This window comes from Pyxicephalus adspersus, chromosome Z (genome assembly GCF_032062135.1).
Source record: "Pyxicephalus adspersus chromosome Z, UCB_Pads_2.0, whole genome shotgun sequence".
In the NCBI taxonomy this organism is placed as follows: Eukaryota; Metazoa; Chordata; class Amphibia; order Anura; family Pyxicephalidae; genus Pyxicephalus; species Pyxicephalus adspersus.
Genome location: NC_092871.1, coordinates 14,842,759 through 14,869,394, shown reverse-complemented (window position 1 = coordinate 14,869,394; position 26,636 = coordinate 14,842,759). Strand labels below are relative to the sequence as shown.

The following is a 26,636-nucleotide window of genomic DNA, read 5'->3' as shown; positions in this document are numbered from 1 at the left end:
GCTAAGACCATGAGATTGCTCAGGCAACTTCCTGTAGTGGGAAGTGCCTTTAAATACTAGCAGACCTCCAGCCATAGGGTGTAGAAAAAGAGGGCCTGTATGTGTTGCCTCAAGGATGAAGAGAGACAAACCCACGCCAGCTCAAACACCAGTTCAAGTCTCCAGCAGGAAGGAAACTCTGGCATGGAACACATGTACTGGGGTTACTCTACCTGAAAGATAGGACCCAGCGCCCGTGCCTGCAATTAGGAGCAGCGCGCCGGGACGACCCGCAGGGCTAACAGGTACCTTAGCTTTTACCCATCAACTGCTACTGGAGAGTTCAGCACCATCCTCTTTTACATAGAGAGATTTACATACTGATTTCTCTCGAGAACAAATAGAGCATATCATTTACGTTGGTCATAAAGCTTCAATTAGTAACTCCTATCAGCAATTGAAGTATAAGCTGTTGACCAGATGGTATAGGGTCCCAGCTCTCCTAGCAAAAATGTTCCCACAGGTAGATGATAGATACTGGAGATGCAACACAGAACCTGGTACCCTGATTCATATTTTTTGGGAATGACCCTTATAGTGTTGGTGTTCGAATTGGGGTTTTCCCTATCTTCAACCCGAAAATGGTGGTTTGAATTTGGGCAGACCTAACCTGAAAAACACGGAATTGGACTTTGTGAAATTGTGTTTAAAAATATGTTTAAAAAAAAGGCGTACTCCAGATGAACTCTCCATGGATTGGAGAGTTCATCTAAATTCAGTTCCCATGGTCACCGGGCAGTACTTTTCATTGATGTGATCACAGCTGATAGGAGCCACGCAACTGCTTTCAATCAACTGTCACTGCAGATGAACATTCAGTGGAGAGACTCCATTGAGAGTTCATATGCAGTCCTCTGATTGCTTTTGCAGTTCTACACAGTCCCAAAAAAAATTTCCCCCTCCCTATAGACTTTAATGGAGTTCGATCACCGAAAATATCGGTCTATTCGATTGAATCGAATTGAACACTAGCCCCTTCACTAGCCCCTTATTTTCTTCCTTTTTGTCACAGGTGGTGAATAATATAAAGGAGATCACGGGGGTGTCAATCCTTAACAAACCGGAGCTTGTTTTGTTACTTTTCCTCTTTTTCAAGGAAAAAGTATCATACCTCTCTGCTGAAAAATCTCTTAAATGCAAATCTCAAAGCATGTATTCCAGTACTCTGGAAACAGGCATCACCTCTGACTATTTAGCAATCGTTTACCAGAATAAATGAGATCATGACTATGGAAGATCTCATGGCAACAAGAGAAGGGCAAAAGAGAAGATCAATAAAACTTGGTTTTATTGGATCCAATATACCACTACTTCCAACTACTTAGCGGTTAGAAGTACCAATATTAATGATGAGGTTTATTGAAATGTATCTGTTTCCTGATAGCTGCAATTAATGTCTACTACTGTGGTAGTTGATGTGTTCTCTATGAACCCTTTTTTTTGTAATCGCTGTAATGCCAGGTTACTCTATATCCCCCTCCCCCCCTCCCCTTTTCCTCCCCTTCCTCCTACACATTTTCTATTCCTTCTTTTTTCTGTTTTCTATTTTTGCTGTTCTTTTATAAAAAAAATATATTTTAATTAATACATAAAAAAATAAATATAAGAATTATAAGATAGATAGATAGATAGATAGATAGATAGATAGATAGATAGATAGATAAAGAACCTTTAATTGCGTTGATAAATAGGTTGGATTGGTTCGATGTTGAATCGCAAATACGTGCCTGTGAACTTCCGATTTTGCTTGATAAATTAGGTTCAATGTGTTTAGTTTCTGTAACTACTCATTTGAAGCCAAGACAATTTTTCCTCATGGACATCAGTAGTGTGTGGATTTGAAATATCCAGAACTGAACAAAGCGAAAATCAAATAGATCTCAAATATCAATACTTCTTTACTGCAATATCCACATATTTGTAAAAGCAATGGTTGTAGCTATATAATATTCTTGAATTTTGCACCAATCATTATATTAGGTAAGCGAGAAGAGTTTACATTGCAATAAATTGAGCTCATTTTATTCCCAAATTCCAATGTTTTACATGTAAAAAAAATGAATGAAGTCCCCTTGAGCTGTTCAGACCCAGTAAGAACACTGAGAGCAAAATCAAATTATGTATTTTCTTCTACTTGTGGAGGATGGAAGGACTTCTTCATGCTCAAAACATGAAAGTTAGCTAGCGAGGAATGAAGGCCATTTTATATGGCTTTGGAAGATTCCCAATTCCAGATACATCAGGTTTGAGTTCCAAATACTCCACTGGAAGTTCAGGCTTCAAGGTGAAGTTCTGCAAGATTGTAACTACAACAATGAAAATCTCCATTCGGGCCAGAGCTTCTCCCATACAGTTCCTCTTCCCTGTGGAAGAATAAAAGCAACTGATAATTTTTAGGTAATAACCTATTTAAAAATAAAAAAACCTCTTTAACTGTATATACAGAAGTAAGCCATTCTGTTCAGGGCTCCACTTTTTCATTTAGGCATGGCTATGGTGCAACAGTCAAAAAGCATTTTAACATTTTTTTAATATCGTAACACCTAGTGATCCAGCCATTAAAGTCTTCCAGTTTTATATTTGATTTGATTTGATTAAATTTGTACAATTTTACATAGTATTGAAACTTTTCCCTGCTCCTTCTCATTGATCTTTCTTCTGCTTTTGACACAGTTGATCACCCCCTTCTAATACTAATCATGCATTGCTTGCTTCCTATCTGTCTGACCGCTCCTTTCAAGTTTCCTTCAATGGTAACTCCTCATATATATATATATATATATATATATATATATATATATATATATATATCTGCTTACCTGCAGCAAGAGGCATATAACCATCATTCTTTTTAAATTCTCCGTGCTCATTAAGAAAATTCTTGGGGTTGAATTCATTAGGGTATGGAAAACAGGCAGGGTCTTTTAACACGGTGGTAAGCATCGGATAAATGTTGGTGTCCTGTAAAAAAAAAACAGAAGCTAATCTGCTGTGTATCAAATTACAGTTTTTAACAAAAATATATTAAAGTGTTTGTGCTTCAGTTGAATGAACAATAACATTTTGTTTTGTTTCCAATTTTAGTCATTTACACTTTAAAAAGTTAATTAGATTGATAGAGATTGAAGTGGTCGGTATACATGCAAAGGAATTCTTCCATTTTTTTCTTTTCTTCATTACCTGATTAGGGATTACTATGTTTCGTTTATCCCTGAACCATATATACATTATGTATCACACCTATTCTCCTTCCAATGTGATCCTCACTTGCATTTGGCCCCAATAAATCGTGTCCTCATGTAAAGTGTGTAACAAAGTCATGTCTCATTTTTTACACACCTTACATGAGGACACGGCATCATCTACTACAAATTCTTTCTAATCATATAGTGAGGAATCAACTATGTATCTACCTATCAAGTATGAACTACAAAGAGTCCTGCAATCATAATCTGATTTTATTGCTCCTGTTTTAGCCGGTAAATCCTTTTCAGGTATTAAAAAACAAGAAAAATAAACTTACACACCTATAATTTGATAGAGTGTGTACCTGCCTAAATTGTAAATACTTAATCATTAAAAAGAAAATGCCACACTTTTATAGTAAAGGGCATTTACCTTGGGTAGGTAGTACCCTCTATACTCAATATCCCTTGTAGTTTTCCGAGGCATACCCATAGGAATTAGATCAATAAATCTCTGGATTTCATGGATAACAGCATCTGTGAATGGCATTTGATTCCTGTCTTGCATTTTGGGGCTTCGGTCTCGACCAATGATGTGATCAATCTCCTCACAGACTTTGCCTAATAAAGAGAAAATATTTATTTGCTACCTATTCAGGAATATACACCATCACCTGTATGATAGACTGTGGAAAATGTTGTGCTTTAATTCTCATTTTTTTTTCAGCTACAATAAAAAAAAAAAAAATCTCAGCCTTGTTCTGGGTTCTTCAAACCACTATCGCCACACAGCCTTATTATAAATATCCATAATAGGACCAAATGCTGGTGGCAGTGATGGGATCTAAAAACAAGGCTGAACAATGGCAGCAGGGGGACCTGGTGAAGACGGCTGTTGAAATTAGAGATCATGCTGCGGAGGTCATGCAGGTACACAGTATGGAACCAGATAGATCCATCAGTATGTTCCACTGTTCACTCTGTACAGGGGAACCAGTGATGGAAAACGCAAAAGCTAACAGTTTCTGACGGCATTATAAGGTCAATTCTCCCTTTCTTTATGTTTGTTTCTTGTTAGAAAAATCACTCCCAAAGTTTGCCAAAAATTATCCCCCACACCATTTACCACCATCAGCTGCCTCAGTCTTTGGTACCTTGACCAGGGTAGTGCGGATCCCTTGCCCTCTTACATTCACCTTCCCCCCCCCTTTTACACCCCCTTTTACCAATCTTTAACAGTTACCATTACCTTTTCACAATCTGCTTACCAACCACCCCCTCCCCCTCTTCACCTCCCTTTTATATTATTATATATTATTATATAAACGACATACTCCTTTTGGACTTAAATTGGCTGGCAAGCAGCCGTTTATTTACAAACAATTAACATAAATTTGCATAAATAACCATAAATTAAATAACTTAACATACATAACCTTAGTTAACTTTAAATAACATAAATAACATAAATAACCAAACATAACATTAACCCAGTTGCAATATTTGCAACCCCCCATAATCACCGCTAAGGCCCCTAGGCCCACCTTGCCTTAGGGGCCCCCTCCAACATCCTAAAGGGGCACTCCACCACCAGGGATGCCCCCTCACCACCAACTTACCACGGGCCACTACCTTCCCCCTGACCCCAACCGCCCACTAAACCTAACTTTAGGGAGGGAGGGTGGGAATTTTCTTCTTGTAAAACTGTGACGACTTCCCACACAGCTCCCTTATATCCCTATATTTTCTCCACCCATTATTAATGTACCTCCTCTCATTTTCCTATTCCTCCCCCCGCATCTTTCAAACTCCCCCAATCAAAAACCTTCGCTGCCAACTCCTGCTCCCCCTTGCTCTTTTCCCTGGGCAGCCCCTTACACCCTTGTCATGAGGCCCTGCTCTTAATGCTGTGGGCCTCTCTTTTCTTGGTTGAGCAGAGTGAGTTACTGTTGCTTTTCTATCAGTTTAAACCAGTTTGACAATTCTCTGTTGACCACATGAATCAACAAGGCATTTTTGATAGGAGAACTGACGATCATTGGATATTTTCTTTTTTTTTCTGCCAACCCCCTATAAACCCTACGTAGACATGACTGTAAATGAAAATCCCAGCTGATCAGCAGTTTCTGAAATACTTCATCACCAACAGCCATGACACTTACAACGTCACCTAATTCAACTTTCCTTCTATACTGATGCTTGGTTTAATTTAGCAGGTTGTTTTCATAATGTCTATATGACTAAATGAATTGAGTTGCTGCCATGGGATTGGCTGTGTTTATATATAAAGGCTGGTAAGTATATATCTTTCTATCTATCCTTTGTTCTTCTTTTCACATACTACTAACAAGTTAAACAATTTGCATTCACAATCTAATGTTACTGAAATGTAAGGAGGCAAGTAGTTACAATATCATACACACCAAGAACATCTGGGTGTTTCATAAAAATGAGAAAAGCATAGGTCAGTGTTGAACCTGTAGTTTCTACACCAGCAAAGAAGATCTGTAGGGTACTATTCACCAAGTTAGTCATATGGTATTCAGTGTGGGGGTATTTCTTGTCCTGGAGAAAATCAAAGGAAATATATTTTACATTATATATTTATAACTTTGGAGATTCATTTTTTATCTAATTTAACAAACTCACTGGAATCTACAAGAAAATGAAATATCAACTGTGGGTGAACAAAACTTAAAGAGAAACGGTCACCCAACCAATAATGTATGTTATGGTGGCTCTGGAAAGGGCATCTCCTGCCCACCTTACAATCATTCCTCTAGTCAACCCCTGCTAACTTGTACATTGTATTTTTCTAACCTTTCATGTTATAGTTTTAGTATATATTGTACTCTTTGATGACACATAGATGGTCATTTTATATAGATCCAAATTTACTGAACAGTGCGGCGTAATATGTAGGTGCTATATAAATACTATTAATAATAATAAAAAAAAATAAAAGTCAGAATTAAAGATGGTATGATATAGACGAATTGTATAACCTCTGACAGCTTTTTGTCCCCATTATTAACTTTCCCTCAGCTCTGGTGAACGTATTGTTCAAGTGACAAGAGATAAGGGTAAATATCCCCCCACTGTATTAAAAGAAAAGCACAATTAAAAGCTTGATTTGAGCTTTTTATTAAATCAATCTAAACCTTTTAGACCTAAAAGAATTATATAAGCAACCAGACAAAATGTCTTAGCAATAATGGGGAAAACAAATTTTGACTTGTTTTGAGTTGAAATTTAAATGCAGCTATTGACAAATTTTTCCCATGGTTGTGTAAAAACGTGCCCTTTTCACACCTAGAGGTTAACTAATTATACAAATATATTTAAAATGAAAAAATAAGTCAAGCACGGTTTTCATAAAAAATAATCTTTTTAAACATTTTCTGCAAAATTCTGAACTCCATCTTTGATCGCTGACCATATTTGATCAGTATCAGAGCTCCAAGTACTAATTCACCTTTTCCATTTTAATGAGAAAAGCATCCACATAATCTCTGGGGTTTTTTGGATCCAGAGTCTCCCTGTTCTTTTCCACTCTCGTCCTCACATACTGCAGGAGCTTCTGCATGTTGGATAAAAATTGTTGATGCTTCCCTGGAATGAACTTCATGATTCTGGGAAACATATCAAATATCTAAAGGGAATACATTGGAGAAGCAATGGGAAAACAATTTTAATCAGTTACCTGAAGGTTTAAAAATCATACATGGTGTTTTTGTACATATTTTCTTTTCTATTAGGATTATTTCTATCCTTATGTATTTATGTTTGTATCAGAGATATCAGAGACACAGAAGAAAGTGAGAGTCCCACCTCCTTGCCTTTGTTACAAGATTTCCCTTCATTCTTGTCCTGGTGACATAATTTACAGTTTTCTGACAGTGGATACATGTAAAAATAAAAGGTTGGACCTTCCAGTGGGATACAAGGAACATTCTAACCCTTCTTTAAAATAGCTTTGGATATACCATGGGCTCTATTTAGAGAAGCCCACTGCAAATACCAGAATCCAGGACACTTTGCTATGCCTTTCCCTAACAGCTACAATTATATAACCATGAATAAAGTAATACGCTTACGAATACTTAAACACAATTTATTTTTCTTTAAGTTTTAGACAGTGGGCCATAGTTTAAAACCAGTTTTATCGATCTAGGTTACATTAATTTAATATTTCCAAGATGAAGTGAGGGTAAATCTTCCTATTATCATGAGATGGGTGTACTCAATACTCAATTCTTGCTCTGGTAACACAGACAACAATAAAAGCTACATTTAGATATATTTTAAATATACAAAGTATAGTTTGCTGTAATTGGGCCATTTATCATCATTGTATACATATTGTATAATTGTAGAACAGCAGCCTTTGGTTCCTTGGGCAGAAATATCTATGGTAGGCACTAGGGAAGCATGAATTCCTGGTACCTGGTATGTATCTGCAGAAGGCTGCTGCATTGACATTAGCTGGAAGATAGTCAGCAAAACTCATTAAAACATAACATTTACCTCTATCTATCTATCTATCTATCTATCTATCTATCTATCTATCTATCTATCTATCTATAATGAGCATAACAAGGGGCTCAATTTTATTAACAGGAATTTGCAGGCAACTTTGTTTGCAGAAGAAAAGGTCATGCATCAAGCAGATCCCGAGCTGAGCCTATTTGGTCAAAGCACTGATGGTTGGAGCACTGTACATCAAAAGACAAAAGCACGATAGGTACTAAAATTTGTGCTTGTTTATGGGACTTACACCAAATTCAGTTATATTTATTTGGGGTGATCTACAATTACTATGCCAGTATACTCTAAAGTTTGAATTGGAGATGACAGTTCTAGATGTTCCACATTGCAGGAGAACCATCCAGGGGCAGAAACCGAATGAAAATGTTTCCCTTTTAAAATTCTTTTTTTTTATTACATTTTTTTTTTTGCAAGATAAGAAGACAGTACTAAACAAAGCAGACAAAAACAAAGAAAGCTGATAAAACAGAACCAGATCAGAATACACAGTACACATACTTACATAACTCAAGCTAATTCAAACCCCAGTAAAAAGCTGAAAACAAAAATAAAGCAATTCTTTTGCAGTGACCATACCTTTACAAGGAATGCACCAGCTCCAGGTATATTGTGATGCCTGTATGAATGAATGATAACAATACAATACACAAAACAGACAAAGACAGGGAAATTGAAAGAGGAAAAAAATGGGTAAGTAAGGAAAGAGTGGGGGAACCCAACCGCCTGCACGGCACAGAACAACCCTGGGATGAGTACATCTTGCTTACAATCAGTCCCATCTATGGAGAATAGAGGAATTCATTTTTGGGGAACAAGGTTGCTCCAATATTGGGAGTGGGATGATCCATACATTTGATTTCATTCACCCTCTGCAATCACAACCGCACCAGTGGAATCTCTTGCTTCTGCCAATAAGTTGAGATACAAGCGTTGGCCACCGTAAACAGTTTGCCGATCTCCTTCTCCAAGGGAGAAGGAGTTGTAATTTAACAAGAAAAATGCCAGGTCATCAGAGACATGTCTGTCAGTGAATTGATGGGAAATGGACCTCACCAACATCCAAAATGTCCAGGCAAGAACAGTCCAGGAACAGTCCAGGAACAGATGCAGTACCTACCTCCACCTAACACTGAGGGAAAGAACTGCTAAAGTTTTCCTGTAGTACTATCTCAATACCAGTTTGTAACTCAATTCCTGATATTTGCTTACTAAGGTTTTATGAGTCCACAACAGAATCCTCTAGAACAGAGGGTCTGAGGAAAATGTGACCTGTGAAGAAGAAGTGAGATAGTTGCAAAGATCTCCGAGCATCTAGCCCAAAAGGACTGATCTGGGGATAAAAAATTCCCCCTCTTCACCCAGTCACCAGTGAGAAGCAACTTGTGTGCTCTACACACCTTAGCCACTACAAGCTGCAAAAATCCTGGATTGTCGAAGTCTGGTGGGAAAGCAGGGTTACCTAGAATTGAATATAAATATGAGGGGGATGAGGACAGGCTCAAACTATAAAAAAAATAGCACTTGCAGATCCCCCGTGTAAGTCTGTGAACTCCAAAGTAGCCAATGAACAAATATCTGGGAGACTGTCTGTTCCAGGGAGATTCATTGTTTAGAGACCTTTTGTCAACAACAGTCCATAACCCATGTCATGTGGGCAGCCAAATAATATTTAAATATGTTAGGGACTCCAGGACCCCCTCCACTTTAGGAAAATATGCAAAACACAGATCATCAGCATACACAGCTACCGTTTGTAGGCATATATAGGCCATTAATGTCCAAAGAAGACCTTCTATCTGAATTGCCATTTAATCACCAGAAAACAAAGTTAAGACATCTTTGGACTTCAAGTCCAAATTCAGCTGTGATATTTGGGTCACGGGGTTTAGTGCAATACACAGTACATAGCCATACAGTTCAGAACACTGCCAAAACTTTTATTCAGCTAAAATTAGCTTTCTGTATACATGAAAATAAAACTCTGCTATTCTTCAGCAGAAATTGCACCATGACATATAGGTTCAGGAAGCATAAACAAAATGTCCCAAGCTCAGAAATGGGCACTTATAATTTATTCCCCAAAACTCTTGAGGCTTCTGCTAGAAGGGTGCTTTCTGCTGCGGTAACAGAGTCTTACCTTCAAACTCTGCTAGCTTGTTTTGACATCTGAGTGCTCATCATATCCAGCTTGTTAAGACATCTGATTACTCATATCCACTCAGGTAACACATACTGCTCAGTCTCTCCCAAAACTCACTGAGAATATAACAATTTCCCTGCCAGAACAGTTAATCCTCTATCACACACAGTCTTGTCTGGCTGAAGCTTCCAATTTAAATAGTTTCTGGGTTGGAATAAAAAAAGTTCATCCAACCTTCCCTTTAATTCCAAAGCCCTGGACCCCAGAACAATTTTTACTAAACCTGAAACCATTGGTACTGCCTCACTTAAATGTGAACTGTTCCTATGAACAATCCCCCACAGCAGGTTCACATTTTATATATTGTATACACACACTGGGCATAATTTATTAAATTCTAATAAGATAAACTATCATGGAGCAGAATAGTGATCCAGGAAACCTGGAATGGGTTTGGTCCATGATTGAAATTATTTGCCAACTTATACTAATAGCAAATTATTTTCAAGTAATTAATTCCAGGTTTGGTGGATAACCCAGGTTCCTCCATAGTCTGTGTTCCCCAATTTCTGAGAATGTAAAAAAAAAGGACTTACTGAATGTAACAAGTATTACTAATTATGAGTAGATTTTCATTACGCTTGCCATTGACCCTTACCTGACCCCACACTGAAGAGATGAGGTGGAAAGTTTCAGAAATAGTGCTTACAACCTCAAGAAGCTCGTCATCTTCATAACCATGGCGGTGTCCAAACATGATGTAATAGATAACACTGCCAGCAACTTTAATGAAGAACTGCTGAGGATTGAGGAATGATGCTAGAGGGGAAAAAAATAGTCAGGCAAACAAACTACAATAAGACCATGTGTTGGAAAATATTTAAAGGAAAGTGCAAAACTCAAAGTAAACACACAGCCACTTTAAAGGCCTATGAAAAATGGATTCTGGCAGGTTTAAGTACATAGGTAGCATACAGGACAATGGGAATGCAAAACCTGATTGATATTTGTCAAATGCAATTTGTCTGAAATTGCTCACTTGCAGGTCCAATGCACCTGTCAATATATTATAAACAGTCCCAAAAGTATGTCAAACTGATATCAAACTAAAGCCATTGTTGAACAAAACCATTGACAATCTCTTTTACACACGATGTCACCACATTCCAAGATTATCAAATATTCAGAAAAAAAAGTATGTTTATAAGGACTTTAAAGGTGAAAAAAATTTACTTTTAAAGATAACATTTATTGAAATATTTGTTTTAAAAAACAAGAAATATAATACAAAAAAACTAAAAACTCAAACCCCTAATCTACAGTTCACCCAAACAAAATTATGACACATAGAATAATAAATGCATCTGACATTACAAATGTAGGGACATGCAATGAATGTAGGATATCAATCACAGAAATTTTAATTTCAATGCATTTCAAGGATATGAATCTGCTTCATCAGGAAAAAGTTTGTGCATATCAAGGAGGAATAAAAGTACTAAAGTATCTAAAAATAAAACATATCATTAACATACCCATTGACAAGGTTTTATTCACTACCAACTTTATCCCTGATGAAAAGGATTCCAGGAGAGAATGTGTACCACAGTTTTGGCTGCAAATCCATATATGGACCTCCTGATTAACTATTCTTTATGGAATGGTCAAAACTTATTCATAGTAAGCATATGCTGTCAAATTAATGATTAGAGAAAAAAACTTGAATCACTTAATCTACAATTAGAGAGTAGAGAGTGCGGTCAAAAAATAGATCAAGTATATAATAGTAAGGGGATATCAATTCAAAATACATATATCAAAAGCACAATCTATGTCCTCATTATTAGTGTTGGTTGAATACCTCACTATTCGATTCGACAGCTATTCGATCAAATAGTGTGATATTGTTCGGGTGATCGAATGCCGAATTCGAACACCATAAAAGACAATGGTGGGAAAAATTACAGTGGAATTGAAATATTCACGGATCGCATTTCTAGATATTTGCATATGTAAGGATAATGATGATATTTTAAGGTCCTCACTGTACTGCAGGCAACACAATTCTGTATGCCACTAGTGCCCCACTGGACTGAAGCATTCCCTTCTTCCAATATTTGCAGGTTAGAAAAAATTGCTTGAATTAAACTGTCTTTGAGTTACAAGCTGAATTGTTGCGGGACCGCCTATTACAAAAAGGCCACAGTAATAAAAAGGGTCATACCACAGGGTCATAAAAAATATCATTTATTTTTCACTAAGAAATCAGTACAAAAAGACAACACAATTGGATTTGTCACCAGTTATTCTAGAGACAATGGGGCTAATTTATCAATGAAATCCGCGCTCGCTGGTCGCACGTACTTTCGCGCTGTTATATCGAGCCGGTTTACTGCGGGCTGGAGTCATATGCGCTCGTACACTCACCTCCTCACTGCCAAGCCGGATGCTTGCCTTCATAACAAAATGGGCAATAGGGGTCACGCATCCGCCAATTAGGGCGATTAGATTTCAGCTGCGCGATTAAGGAGGATCTGTTAAGCTTTAATGCAAGCTCGCCAGTGTAAAGCTGCCGGAGATGCGCGGCTCCGGCTGCGAGCTCTTTCAGTTGCTGAATTGCGCAACGGCGTACGATTTCGGATCGCGAATACGAATGCGCGAGCGAGCTTCCGATTTTGCTTGATGAATCAGCCTCCGTGAGCCTGATTCATCAAGCCAAATGGGAAGATCGCCGCGCGCGCCTATTCGCGATCCGGTATCAGAGGCCTAAAATCAATTCATCAACTAAATCCGAGGCACTGGCGTACTCATGCCGAAGTCATCAACTGAAGGGATCTCTCTGATGGATATGTGCAGCCCCTGCAGTTTCACACTGGCGAGCTTGCATTAAACTCACTGTTCCCCTAAAAAAGCATTCTTTCTAATGGCACACATATTACCCTTAGCCCTAAAAAAAATGTTTGAGATTTTCAAATGTTTAAAACATCTATATGAGCTAAAAAATAAGCATATTTTAAAATGACTTCTTCCTGCTAGGCAAGAGTTCAACTCCTCTACATAGGCATCTATCTAATTGTTTACGATGCCTGATCGGAGGAGCCGCCTGGGGGTAAATATTGCGACCTTCCACAGGCTAAACCTCAGCTTTGCCATCGGACTAGCTTTTCCCACAAAAGTCACAAGCACACACACGTTGTTGTTTGCTTCTATAGATATAAATGTGTGTGGGTATTTATATTATATTATATATATATATATATATATATATATATATATATATATGTAATTACTATAGTTATTATAATCAAAAAATAAAAAACAAATATCAATAAAAAAAATACATATAATTATATATAGAAAATACTGTTAACAATAATTCCTACTCAACTTTATTTACTTTTTTTTAATTTATTTTGAATATCTTTTTACTGGTGTACAAATCTAAAGGATTGTATCAATAAATGATTATGGAATGTCCAACTGCAAAAAAAACAAACAGACAGTTTTACCAGACTGCGCAAGTGCTAATTGCAAACGAATTTGTATCACTTGTCCGCTTAAATTTGAACATGGTGTTGTCTAACTTGCTTTTTCCCTTCGTCTTTTTTTCTTGGAGGGGCTGTTTTCTGTGTTATCGTAATTAATCTATGTTGATGCATTTTATACTTTGCTTACCCTTTAGCACTTTTTTTAAACTTTGAATGTTTTAATGTCCATTTTTCAATTTTGACGTCAATGGTATTGCAGTGTTATTGTGTTTGTTGCCATATTGTTTGATTACTGCCTATTGTTAGATTTATGCCTTTATTACCACTTTTCAATGTTTGTCCTGCATAAATATTTTCTAAACCAGTTTTCTACCCTTGATAGGTCAAAATTGCATATTAGTTTGGTAAGTAATGAATGCAATATACGTTTGGCCATTTTTGAACTTTTTTGGCTTTATATGGAAGTGTGGGTTTAGATATGTTTTGTGTGTGAGACCCTGCTTGTGAGCTTGGCAATCAATGTGCTCTGATGTTGTGCTTGGCAACCTGGACCTCCTTCCAACACCATCAGGTGTGTTAGAATGAGTATGCAACTCAGCTAGACAACTAATTGACAACCAGTTTGGACAGAAAGTGGAAGTGTGTTTGTATACAATAGTGCTAAGATCAGGCAGCACAGCACAATAACAACAAACCTATAACACAACTACACATGAACACAGGAGTTGTGTGGGGACAAATCAATATGAGTGCAAATGTCAGACTATTAAAAAAAAAAGAGAAATAAAATCATGACAATTTATTCAGAAAAGGACTAAGTACATAATACATTCAAATACCAATATGTTACAATGGGACAAAGGCAACGAGGGGGGTCACATAGGAGTTTGGAGTGGAAACCATGCAGATATTTGTATTCCATACTTGTGGAAAAAATGACAAAACATTGCTGAAGAATTGCTAAACAATAGAAACTGGCATTACAAACCAGCCACAAAAACATTGCAGCAACAGATGAAAGTGTTAATATAGGTCAACAATTATTACAGGATGAAACTAAGTGGATTTACCGGTTGAAAGCAAACTTTCGGGCCTAAATGATTTATTTACTTTCCAATCCTTTCTTTAAATCATGTTTTTCATATATTTTCATATTATTTAGGTAGTTAAAATTACAAATATTTGTTTCCACTGCACCTACTAATATGGGTTGATTTTATGAGGGATTTATAGCCCACTCTAATGGGTATATCAGGCATTTCTAAGCCTTTACACCATATCCATTGTCGGACCCAACCTATTGTTACCAATATGTACAAATATTAAAATATATAAGTTTTCCATAGGAACAATTTAAATATTGTTTTGTAAGATGTATATATTCATCTACATATTTACTGCTCAAAAAAATCTGTGGTTTCCCATACAGTGACCATATCTCCTATAAATTTGATTTGATGCTTTTTACTTGACACTTTATGTGGATTAACAATACGGATTCTTCAGGAGTACAATTTATTCTGGTGGGGGGGGGGGTGATTTTGATGTAATTTTACTGAGAAAATGGTATCAAAAGATGCAAGATATTAAATACTCAGGACTTTAAGAAGGGCATTCTACCAAAAATGAAAATATTTTTTTTTGCTTGGCATTGTTTGATGTTGTTTTGTATCATTTTGTTTTGTAAAGTTTAGTTTGATTTTATTTTTGTTCTTTCCTTTTATTGTCACTTATTGTATCTTACATATTTGATACCTCTAGGATAAAACATAATTGTGATATATACGACATTGTTGCTTTTTATAAAAAAAAACTCTTTAGAAAAACAAATACTACACAGAGTGTTGGTCACCCTGCCTTCTTTTCTCTCTTTATAATTTTTAATCCATGGCCATATGCAATCCACATGAAAGGGGATGACTTGATCTGTCTTTTGGACTTTGATTTTTCATGTATATGCTCTTTTAGGAGGGTTTCATGATTTATTATTATTACTGCTAAATATAGTTGGTTAATAACTAACTTGGTTAGGGATAATATTTCATTGTTTTTAAAACAATTGCTACAAAAATGAAAAATTTTAGTTTTAGGTAGTTACGGAATGGTATAAATCCTTGAATTCTTTGTACCATCGGGGAAATCTTGTTTTTCCTTACCATTGATCTTTTTTAGTTCAGCCACCAGACATTGAGACTCCTCTAAAATACATTCTTCTATACTCTTTTTACCCAAGCCAAAATCTCGCATTGTTGACAGAGAAAATCGTCGAAGCTCTTTCCACCTGTCCATGTCACTAGTAAAGGCGATTCCTGATCCATGAAATAAGTATAAAATATTATATACATAACACATCAGATATAAGTGAAAGATTGTTAATTCTGCAGTTTTAGTGAAAATACCATATGTTGTATCTCTGATGACCATGAACCTGATTTCTTTGCTATCCTCTAAAGCAGCCTTTCTGGAGGAACCTCTGGAGGAACCCTGTCTCAGAAACACTGCTCTCATGAGTATATATTCAGAATATTTTGCTTTGCAATTACCAGGCTGTACAATTACCAGGCTGAGAATAAACAAGGCGCAACTTCTGACTTTATTTTACTCTCCTCTCCAAAGTACGCAATAGAATTGTCCTTAACAAGTAACGCCCATGACCATACTGAATTTCTATATGATTTTATTTTCTCTTTTCTGCATTGTTCCTATTTTAAAAATTGTTTTTAAAACATATATAATAAACTGGAAAAAGTTTACCAGATTTTTCTACTTTGTTTTGCTCCACTATTCCATATTTGACATCCACAGGCTGAAAGGAACAAAGAATGATCAAAACCCACCTTGAAACGGTCCAATTTCAGTAAAATAATAGTTCTGACTGGTCTCATTTAAGATAGGTATGCAATTTTTTGAAATGGCTAATTAATTGGATGCTTTTCCAGAAGGTTACAAGAAATGACAACAGAGACTGCTGATCCAGGGAACATCTGAGTTTAGAAAGGAATTTTTTCCCTATGTTGGAGAAACTTCACTCATGTTCTTTGCCTTCCTTTGAATCAATTATGTATGTGGGATATCTGGGATGTGCTGATTTCTAGCATGTTTTTTCCATAGTGATTGAACTTGAACTTTTGTCTTTTTTCAACCTAAATATGTAACTATATAAGCTACATTGCAGTGCATTACACACTGTTTGGTATATTAGCATGCATTGTTATAAGGCAGCCCAAGCAGCAACACATGTCATAATGTACCTGAAGCAAATTTTTAACAGAGCATATGGATGGTTTACATCTGTGCACTGCACTGTGCTAAAAACGTATGTGTTACAGCAAACTGCTGAGGTGCAATAGGGTGCTACTGCAACACAGCATAATGTGAATGTTTTACTATTGCATTGCTGGCAATATAGGGTAATTTGCAAATTTTTTAAACAAAGTCTTTCGTCTTCCTAAAGATTTACATGGGGCAGTCATGTCTCCTCAATAAATACATTTTCTGGCCTTTCTGATTTCCCTCCCTCTAATCTTACAGGATCTTCTGATTTTATAACCAATCAAACATTTTAATGTTCTTACAAATTACAAATTAAGTGTGGAACTGTAAAACCTGTCTGTGATTTTTATATGTTTTTTTTGCCAACATAAAGCTGTCTCCTTTGGGAAATTTTAATTCCTTTCTTGTAACAGTGAATTTGGTCCTCAAAGGAAATATTGATGCTAAATATCCCTTCTGGTGTCCCAAAGACCATTCAAACTTGATATTGTTTTTTTTTTTTGTTCTAATAGTAAATGGATTACTCACCATAGTTATGGTAAGACGTGTCAAGCGTTGCTAAATCTCCTCTGGCTAAGAAGTCATCAGCTCTGTCTATATAGATTTCTTTGACTGCATTGTATCCACAGATAATCACAACTGGGCGAGATCCCAAATAAATGGTAAATACATCCCCATACTTTTTTCTCATCTAGAAATAAATAAAGTAAATAATTATTGTAGACATTCCTCCTTAAACCTTGTATATCTCCACTCATGCTTTCCAGGGTCCTCATTTAAAGCAGTTTTTACGATTGGTAATTTTTGGTCATGAATTGACCCTGACATATTTTCTCCTGAAGAAGCAGACTCTTGTCTGTGAAGCATGACAAGTTGATTGAAAGGTTTCTGTTGATCATTGATATACAGACTCCATGTATGCTGAAATATCTAATCTAATAAGTAGACATTTTAGGAGGCAATATATATATGAACAGTAATGTAATTGGATGGTATATTTAATTTACTGTGTGCCCACAAAAATATGTGAAAGTTCTGGAAAAACTAGTGTTGTTTTACCACAATTCTTTTAATGTTTACTTTGAAAAAATTCCAATATACAGTATTTATAATTGCCTGTAGAGTAGAGACAGGTATTTCTTGATGTTCCCATCTGGGTAATATGGGCACTTTTTCTAGACAGGGTCTTTCTTGAAGGGATCCTGGCACTGTCCTAATGAGGGCAGTAAATGCATAGATGGGGTATAGGATGGTGCAAACAAGGTTTGGATATACTGTGCTGTGCACATTCTAGAAAAGACTGCGAACAGGCAGGTAAATGTGTGTTGTTACAGAAAGACATAACATGTCTTACAACAAAGAACCTATTTGTTCTACATAGCAGTCATTTTTAAATGTATTGCACAGTTTAAAAAAAAAAAGATTAAGTATTTAAAAATGGTAAACGATGGAATATTACCAGAGGTAAAAAAAACAGTTCTTACGTACCCTTCAGGCACTTCAGGTAAGGATGCATCACTGTTTTTGACGATTTTCCAAGATACATATTACAGAATTCTTTCAGGATTGCATTCTAGGGTGTAACTGAGGAAAGCTCAGCACGACCAGATTCACAATAATCATCCCTCCTCCCTATTATCTATTTACTTCTTAAAGAGTTGCTACCTTTGACTTCAAACATGAAGCAGATGCATCTGGGAGGACTACTCTGCTTCAGATTTCTCCTCCTGATTTTTTTATATGTAGAGAGGTGTGTAAAGGGCAAAGAAAACAGTGGTGTACAGTTGTCATAAGACAAGAGGTCTAGTACTAATGTGGGTGTAGTGGAGCGGGCACACGTAGGCACGCTGTGCCCTCACTTTTTTCGGGAATGGGCAACATCGATCTGCCAGGGACACACAAACATTAGTCATTTTAGCGCCATGGCTAGAAGTGTTCCCCCTCTCCTTTTTTTTTTACTACTACACCCATGAGTACTACTCTAGTACTATTACTAGTTAGGAAAAAGTGAAACATCCTTTTAACCTCCTGGGCAGTTAATTTCTGTCTGGATTTTTATGTCTAAAAGTGCTACATTGTCTTTCTTCATGGAAATGTATTTTTCATTATAGGCCTGTAATTTTTAGGCATGACTCACTGAAATATGTCCAATATTTAATACATTTATTAATGAACTTTAAATAAAAAACACAAAAATCTGTTAAAACAAGAGTGCATTAAAATACTGAAACCTGTACTATAACTGTACTTGACCACAGCCTATTCTCAAACTGCCTTGCATCCTTAATTCTCACTTTCCCCAAAATCACCTCCCCAGATGAAGCTGCTACCCAGTTAAACCACTCTTACCTTGGCTCTAGATAATGTGCCCCTGCCACCTCCCGCTACCCCCGCCCTGCCAACTCCCGACCCTGGAACAACAATCACACCAAACACCTACAAAAGATGTTCCTGCAGCTGAGCGCAAGTGGAGGAAATCTGGCCTCAATGCTGGCTTCATGGACTATAAAGCCAAGCTACAAAGTTTTAACACTGAGCTCACTGTCACCAAGCAAAATGATTGCTCCGCTGTCTTTACCTCTCAAGCTTCCAATCCATGCAACCTCTTCTCAACTCCCTCCTAAACCCCACACCTGCTCCCCCACAACATCCTTCACCACCCAAGACATTGCCACCTACTTTAGAGAGAAAATTGACAAAATCAGACATGATGTCTCTGCCCACCGAGCCACTCCAACCATACTCACCCCTCCCACCTGTAAATCATCACTGGCCTCCCTCAGCCCTGTTACTGTGGACAAAGTCTCCTCTCTTCTTTTATCATCTCTATCTACTACCTGTCCACTTGACCCAATTCCCTCTGATCTACCCTGTGCCCATTCTCCGCTCCTCCGATGACCTACAACTGACTTCCTCACATACCCTCATCACATGTACGGTTACAAGACTTCTCTAAAGCTGCCCCAATTTTTTGGAATGGTCTTCCTCATCCTGTTTGCCTTGCTCCTACTTTTTGCTCATTTAAAAAAGCACTTAAATCTCATTTTTTCAACCTTGCCTACCTATTTTTTACTTTTGAAACCATCACTACTTACCACCACTACATATCTCCCCTCCTATTGTGTGATACTTCCCCCTCCTACTAAATTGTAGGCTCTTCAGGGCAGGGTCCTGTGTCATTGTCTGTATTCTCCTCCTGTGTCATTGTCTGTATTCATCTGTCATTTGCAACCACTATTTAATGTACAGCACTGCGTAATAGGTTGGCGCTATATAAATCCTCTTTATTGATAATAATATAAAAAAATATATATGATGATTGGATTCAATACAGTTATTTTGTATTAAATCCAATACAAAATAAATTGAATTTCCCCACCACACTCCCTCACGCACCAACACAAGCACCAACGTCTCCGGGAATTCCCAGGGATCATCAGTGCAATCACCAAGGGACAGATCAAAGAAAGAGGACGCGGCCTCAGGATGGGATTCGACGGTCAGGACAACGGAGGATGCCGGTGGGACCAGGTAAATGTTTATTTTTTATGTTTTTAGCAACCACTGGGTTAGCGCTTTTAACATTTTTTTTTTCCCCCTGAGCCAGTGGGTAACCGACAGGGAGGTTAAGAAGCCTTTTGCTGTGGAATCATGTAAACAGAACATTCTTGAACGCAGGGCCAGATTTCTCTCTCATCTCTCACTCTCTCCCTTTCTCCTTTTTTCCGTGCTTCTATCTTCCCTCTCATATTTCCTTTACATCTCTCCCTCATTGCTAGTTGGTTTTAGGGCAGCCAAAAGTATAAATCTTTCCCTGCTTGAAAATCTGCTTGGCAGCCCTATGTGCATTTTGTTTTGGTTGAATGCTTGGAGGGATATTGACAGGCAAGTGATTTGGGCAACATTTTTTTCATTGCAAAAATCATACTGGCTAATTTTTACCCTGCAAAACACAGGAGCGCAAAGCCCCTGAACAGTGCATTATCTCCAACATTGCAGGAACATGTCCCAAGTAGGAATCCTAATCTTTTTATCATTTTAGATGTCCTTTTGTGAATGTGTTGATTGTTTAGTTAGGATGTGTTTAGGAAAATTAGACAGGACTGGTGTTGTCTTTGGGACTAAGTAGGTGCAACTAGCAATCTTTGGTTTGTCTTCATGTAAGTACATCCAGGTTGTTTTTACCTTTGCTGTGTTTAACTAACTATTCTGCCAAGTACATTCCTTAAATGCAGGTTATTAGTTTAACTGAACATACCATCATCTTAGTTAATTGGAAACTTGACACTAACTGTGCAGACATTCATTTAAGTAGCTGAGTGCATTATTTGAACCTGTGGTAATACTATTTCTGTGCATGGGAACAAGCCAAAATGCATCTTGGGATATAAAAGACTGTAACACATGGGGGCCAATTTAACACATTGGGGCCTAATTTAACCAAAAAGCAAATATGTACTGCAAGTTACAAAACAATTTGCTCCATTTCATATACACCATTGGCTGTGTGCCTTGTAACACAGGCACAAAGAGGGCATCCCTTTGGATAGGTGATATGTGGGACTGCAGTTTCTCAGGTTTTACTGATGAGACCAGCAGATATATGTTTGCAGGGAAGAACTAGTTTTAACGGTTCTTTTCTGCATCTGGTTTTACTGGGAATCTGCAGGAGTAGGGTGGGGCATATCCCTAATCCCAGATTCCATGTTTTTCCAAGGCCCGCAGGCCTACTTAGCACACCTGGTGCTATGTAGCAGTGGTTTTGTCTGTGTGAGGCAGAGTCTCAGTTGTGTCTGTGAGGGGGGTTCTCATTTTGAGGCCAGTTTTAATAATCTGTTTTGCTAGCTGGGATGTTATTATATTGATTTAAAAAACTGGTATGTTGGTGACACCACCCCTGCAAGGAAAATTTTTGTTTTGTTTGCCACTTTTTTTTGATAAATATGGGCAAGAACCCTAAAGGGAAGCTGTTGCCTGAAGTTGCCAGCCTGCCATTTGAAACCAATACTCCATAGCCTGTACCTAGTCCCAGCAGGTACAGAGAATTGCTGCACATATTTTTCTACAAGTCTTGCAATGTGGGTAAATCTGGTGTGTATTTAAAATCCCATTCCAAGACTTAGTTGGTGAGACAAACACCCTGTCTGCAAATGAGCTACAATTCATCTTTGTGCTTTTAGCTCTTCCATTTTATACACCTGCAGCCATTATTAAGGGGTTTGCGCTGGAAGATCCTTTTCTAATTAATAGTGAGAAAGAGCTCGGAGAATAAGGATCCCAGCAAACAGAAAATGTTGAAGATATTAGCCAAATGTTTTAAACTACAGGAGTCTGATAAAAAAAAAATAATTAGTTTTACATTTTGTAATTAAATGGTTCAAAAAAAGAAAAAGCATATAGCTTGATTCATTAAAGCTCTTCAAGACTATAGAAGATAGACACATATGAGATAATATTGGTGATCCAACAAACCTTGAATGGATTTCATAAAAAGCTTATTATTTGGCAAATGTTTTCAAACCTAGACCAGATACGTTAGAGGTTAGCATGATTGCCCAGGTTCACTCATGATAGTCTATCTTCTCCAGTCCTGGAGAACTTTATTAAACAGGCCTATAATCTCTGATAATTCCAGAAGTATGTTTTGGTCTATAGGCAACAGAAGGCTACATATTAGAAGTTTAAGCTCTGTTATATCTGTTGCTCTCAGAAAGTCATGCATTGCAGCTGGTTAGTATCTGTATACAGAGGGATACTCCTGAGACCAGTGGTAACACCACATACAGATCCTGTTGCACACACAGCAATATCTAAGGCACTATACCAATAATGAGATAATATATAACAAGTCGAGGTATCAACTGTTAGTAAAAGTTTGAATAAACTTACTTCGATCAGAGATTTCACAATATTACCTCCTTCAATATGTAAAATGTTCCCCAATAATGGAAGAGGTGTTGGTCCAGGTGGAAGGCGCCTGTGTGTCCAAAATATCTTGATACTTAAATGTATAATGAGAATTAAGAGCACAAAAGCAAAAAGCAAAGTCAAGTCAGCTGGTAAATCCATGTTGTGTTAATAAGGAATAGAAAGCTGTTTGTGTGTCTGATTATATGCCCAGAAACTTTGAATGCAAGGTAGGTGCCATCTATTTATGCAGAAGAATAAATTTATTTCATAAGCTTATAGGAGGGGCAAACATTTTGGACAACTTCCCTAGCTGTTGGCATAGCATGATTCTATTCCCTGGCATCACATTAACGTTCCATATATTAGCGGAAGCACACTTGTTTGAATAGAGACTTCCTGCGTGTCCTCAACTTGCACAGCACCTGGCAAAGGGATTAAACAAATTATTGGATTATACTATATGCAAGGTACATTAAACATATAAGAATAAATATAAAATATAAATATAATAATATAAATAATATAAAAGAAGTAAAAAGCACAATAAATCAATTGCAATGCTGTAATAATTGATATATATATATATATATATATATATATACTTCCGTATTATCATCATTCTTTGTAAAAAGAAATACTAAATAAATATATATACCATCTATAGCCAAAAAATAAATACCAAAAGGGGACACACCAGACTGCATGAAGATAAAAAAACAAATGCCAATGTACTGGTTTGTATGAACGCAGAGTCTAATCACACCTACAAGCACTTTATATCTGTGTCCCTTATGAAGCCATAAAGCATCTGCTCGCTCTTCCTAAACCCTGTGATGGGATGTAGGATGTCAAGCTGGAAGAGAAAATTTACCACCATGTAAACTCACGTGGGTTCCACTATGCCAGTTTCTCAAGACCTAAACAATAACTTTTAAAAGAGAAATAATCGCTGAGTGAATAGTTTAATGTTATGGTATAAAAAACAACAAAGGTGTCATACAGAATATTTTAAAAAATACTATAGAAACTAAATATTCATGGAACAATCTATGTTATATATATTAAACAAAGATGAAACCAGCAGTATTTAGTAGTAGCAGTATTTCTTTTAATATGTGCATATATATTTAAAAAACAACTACTTTGCAATAGTATAAATTGTGAAAATTTTGAATACATAACAGGTGATAAATCAATTATGCACACAAGTATCCCTGAGCATGGGTTCTAAAGGATCTAACTACATACGTATTTAATATGAATTATTTATATTTATTAATTTATAAATAATTTATAAATAATAACATATTTAACTATGAATTCTATTTAAATGATAGATTCATCTCATTCATACAAAATCATATATATGTTTAATACAATATGCATGTTGGCTTGATGATTCATTCATCACGTAAAATTATTTGAAAATAGTCCTATTATTTAATCCTGGAAACACAGTGAATTTTATTTTAAAAAAAATCCACTGTACTTCCTTCCGTGACTAAATATTTTCAGAATTAAGAACTTAACAAATGTCAGATCAGATTTATTATGTAGTAGCATATGTTGTACCAAAGTTTATGTCAATGTTTGGAGATGCTTGTCTGTCCAGGTATCACACTTTGAGCACCACCGCAGATGTACCTTATCAGATGTAACAGATGTACCCTTGTCCTAGATACAAACAGGGCTTCCCTGCTCATTTGTGTGCAGGACAAGGGCTTGATAGGGGAGAGGGGGTGGTTTGGATGACTTGCAGAAGAAATCTTCTGCTACACACAGCTGAGACTGATCTCTTCTGCAACCTCTTGTAACTCTTTAATGACCAAGACAAACTCTGCAGTTGTTTCTTTTTACATATCAACACATAGCTTGCTATAAAAATTAATCAATTGCTAGGCTCCATAAAGTTTTTTTTTTGCTTTGTTTGTGATTAACACAAAAATACAAATTAGCACACTTTATTTAATACATAGTATCATAAAACTTACAACAGTGATACATAAAAAATAATTAGCTTCTGTAGACATCTTATTAAAGGACACCCATAAAAGGGTGTTCCTAATTTTGGTGTATTCCTTGGAATCTTAGTCCGCTACCTTGGGAAAGAAGGAAATTCTCACTTTGGATTCCTTTTTGCAATGGCATCCCCTATATGTTATGCTATTTATGCAGTTGAGTAGTAATCCTGTCTTTGTTGGACTGGCGTGTGTTACCTTGTACACTGGTGGAGGAATACCTTTAGTAGTGCAAGCTTACAACAACAATTAATAGGGCCTTAGGACAATCCAAATATTTATTTGAAGGCTCTGGCTTCAAGTCAAATAAAAATAAATGTGAATGCTTCATTTTAGGATCAAAATGAAAAAGTAGTATTTCCAGTGCAAAACAACAATATCAAAATCTTTGGGGTAAAATTTGATGCTGAAAATAAAGATAGGCACCTATCAATATACTATTATACTATTATGATTTTGTTTTTGAACTTTTTCCTAATACAATAAGCCCTGAAGTTGAAGGTCTTTGACTCTTGAGTGTCATTTTAAAATATCCCCTTGCTAGTAGCCCATTCCTCAATTCTACAGCTTTATTCTCAAATTCTTTATGCAAGGAACAGTTAAGATATTGACCTAAAGGTATACTTTTTAGGAAAGGGACTTGGTGTGAGCTAGTCACATAAAAAATATAAAAAAGAACTAAATAAACATATAAAAGAGAAATGCAATCCTATAGGTCGAGGATTAAAATCTTCCCAAATGTAAAAAATGTTCCCACAATAATACAAGCAAAATATCCTCAAGGGCTGTTAACACAATCACAAATTTTTTGATTAAATACCACTCCCGGGAACTAAATCAAGTGGAGTAGAGAATAAACCAGTTTTATACTGAACACTCCAAACTAATATCCTCAGAAAAAAAGGTGAAAATTCTAAATTACTTGGAAAAATTTAATTCAAAGTTAGTTTCTAATAAAGAACAGAAATTCATGAAAGACCAGCAGACATTTATCTCAGAGAGGGCTTACAAATGCACTCAATCAAAAAACTTAAAAATATTGAATACAAATGGTAAGGAAGAGAATATGTCGGAACCACGGATGAAACTGGTTCCAAATTGGGTTCCTCGCAATTATCCCAAAATTCAAGTTTGAAAGTTACATGAAAGAATAGACAAGGAACCAAAAGATACACCTTAGACACTTCACTACAATATACACAATAACATTAGAGATGATATTTTAGATTTAGATCCTTTACAACTATGGGTCATGTGAACCTAGAGACAGATCAGGATATAATGTTGAAATCATATGTAGAAGATGAGCTGTGCAGTCCAATTATAATATTGGAAAGGGAATTTAGAAGAAACACAGACTTGAGACAAAATCGTACAATTTTAATGTTTGTGCAGCAGGTATCGAGAGCAATTAAGGAGCTTCCATCACACAAAAGAAAAATCAATCTGTTCCTTAAAGAACTAAAGGCATTTATGACCCTACAAAACAATCTGGAGGTAGTGATCAAGCTTTCAGATAAAGGGGGACAATGTGGTAGTACTTGATCAAAAATAATATAGGAGGATGTGTCTTGACATTTTGGGAAATCAGGATAGGTACAAAAACATTCCTGTTATGGGAATTGAGGCATTTTATGTGGAATAATATGGATTAATTACTCAAGCAAGAAATGAAGGAATAATTGATATGAGTACCTATGATTCTCCTAATGTCAGGAATAGTGTTGATGTTCGAATTTGGGTTGTCCCTATATTCGACCCGAATATGGCTGTTCGAATTCGGGTAGACCCGACCCGAAAAACACGGGATTCAACAGCAAATATTCGGGAGGAAAAAAAAAATTTTTTTTTTCTTAAATTATTTATTTCGTATGTGTTTTTATTTTAAACTTGTTCTGTTTTTATTTTTTACAGGTTATCCGACAATGACATTATAAATCATAATGTCATTGTGGGATTCCTGGACCGTGGGAACTTTGCGGTCACAGCTAATTGAAAGCAGGTGCCTTCAATTAGCTGTAACCGCAGGCAATAC

General features: G+C 36.5%; 1 protein-coding gene across 1 annotated transcript; it reads right to left on the bottom strand.

Moving 5' to 3' along the window:
• Positions 1 to 2,063: 2,063 nt before the first annotated feature.
• Positions 2,064 to 15,689, bottom strand: LOC140343899 (cytochrome P450 2B19-like). The gene is made up of 7 exons (XM_072430799.1): positions 15,557 to 15,689; positions 10,571 to 10,731; positions 6,700 to 6,876; positions 5,648 to 5,789; positions 3,658 to 3,845; positions 2,859 to 3,000; positions 2,064 to 2,402 (listed from the first exon to the last, which is right to left on the bottom strand). The coding sequence occupies exons 1-7, from the start codon at positions 15,687 to 15,689 to the stop codon at positions 2,221 to 2,223; spliced, it is 1,125 nt and encodes a 374-aa protein (XP_072286900.1). The 3' UTR covers positions 2,064 to 2,220.
• Between the last annotated feature and the right edge of the window lie 10,947 nt (positions 15,690 to 26,636).

Bases quoted from the DNA above. Each gene is read 5' to 3' on its own strand.
- LOC140343899 (XM_072430799.1), bottom strand. From the start codon at position 15,689: ATGGACAGGTGGAAAGAGCTTCGACGATTTTCTCTGTCAACAATGCGA. The intron at 10,732-15,556 runs GTAAGGAAAAAC...TTTCCCCTCTAG, and splicing joins TGAACTAAAAAAGATCAATG to CATCATTCCTCAATCCTCAG. The intron at 5,790-6,699 runs GTGAATTAGTAC...GATTTTCTCCAG, and splicing joins TTCTCATTAAAATGGAAAAG to GACAAGAAATACCCCCACAC.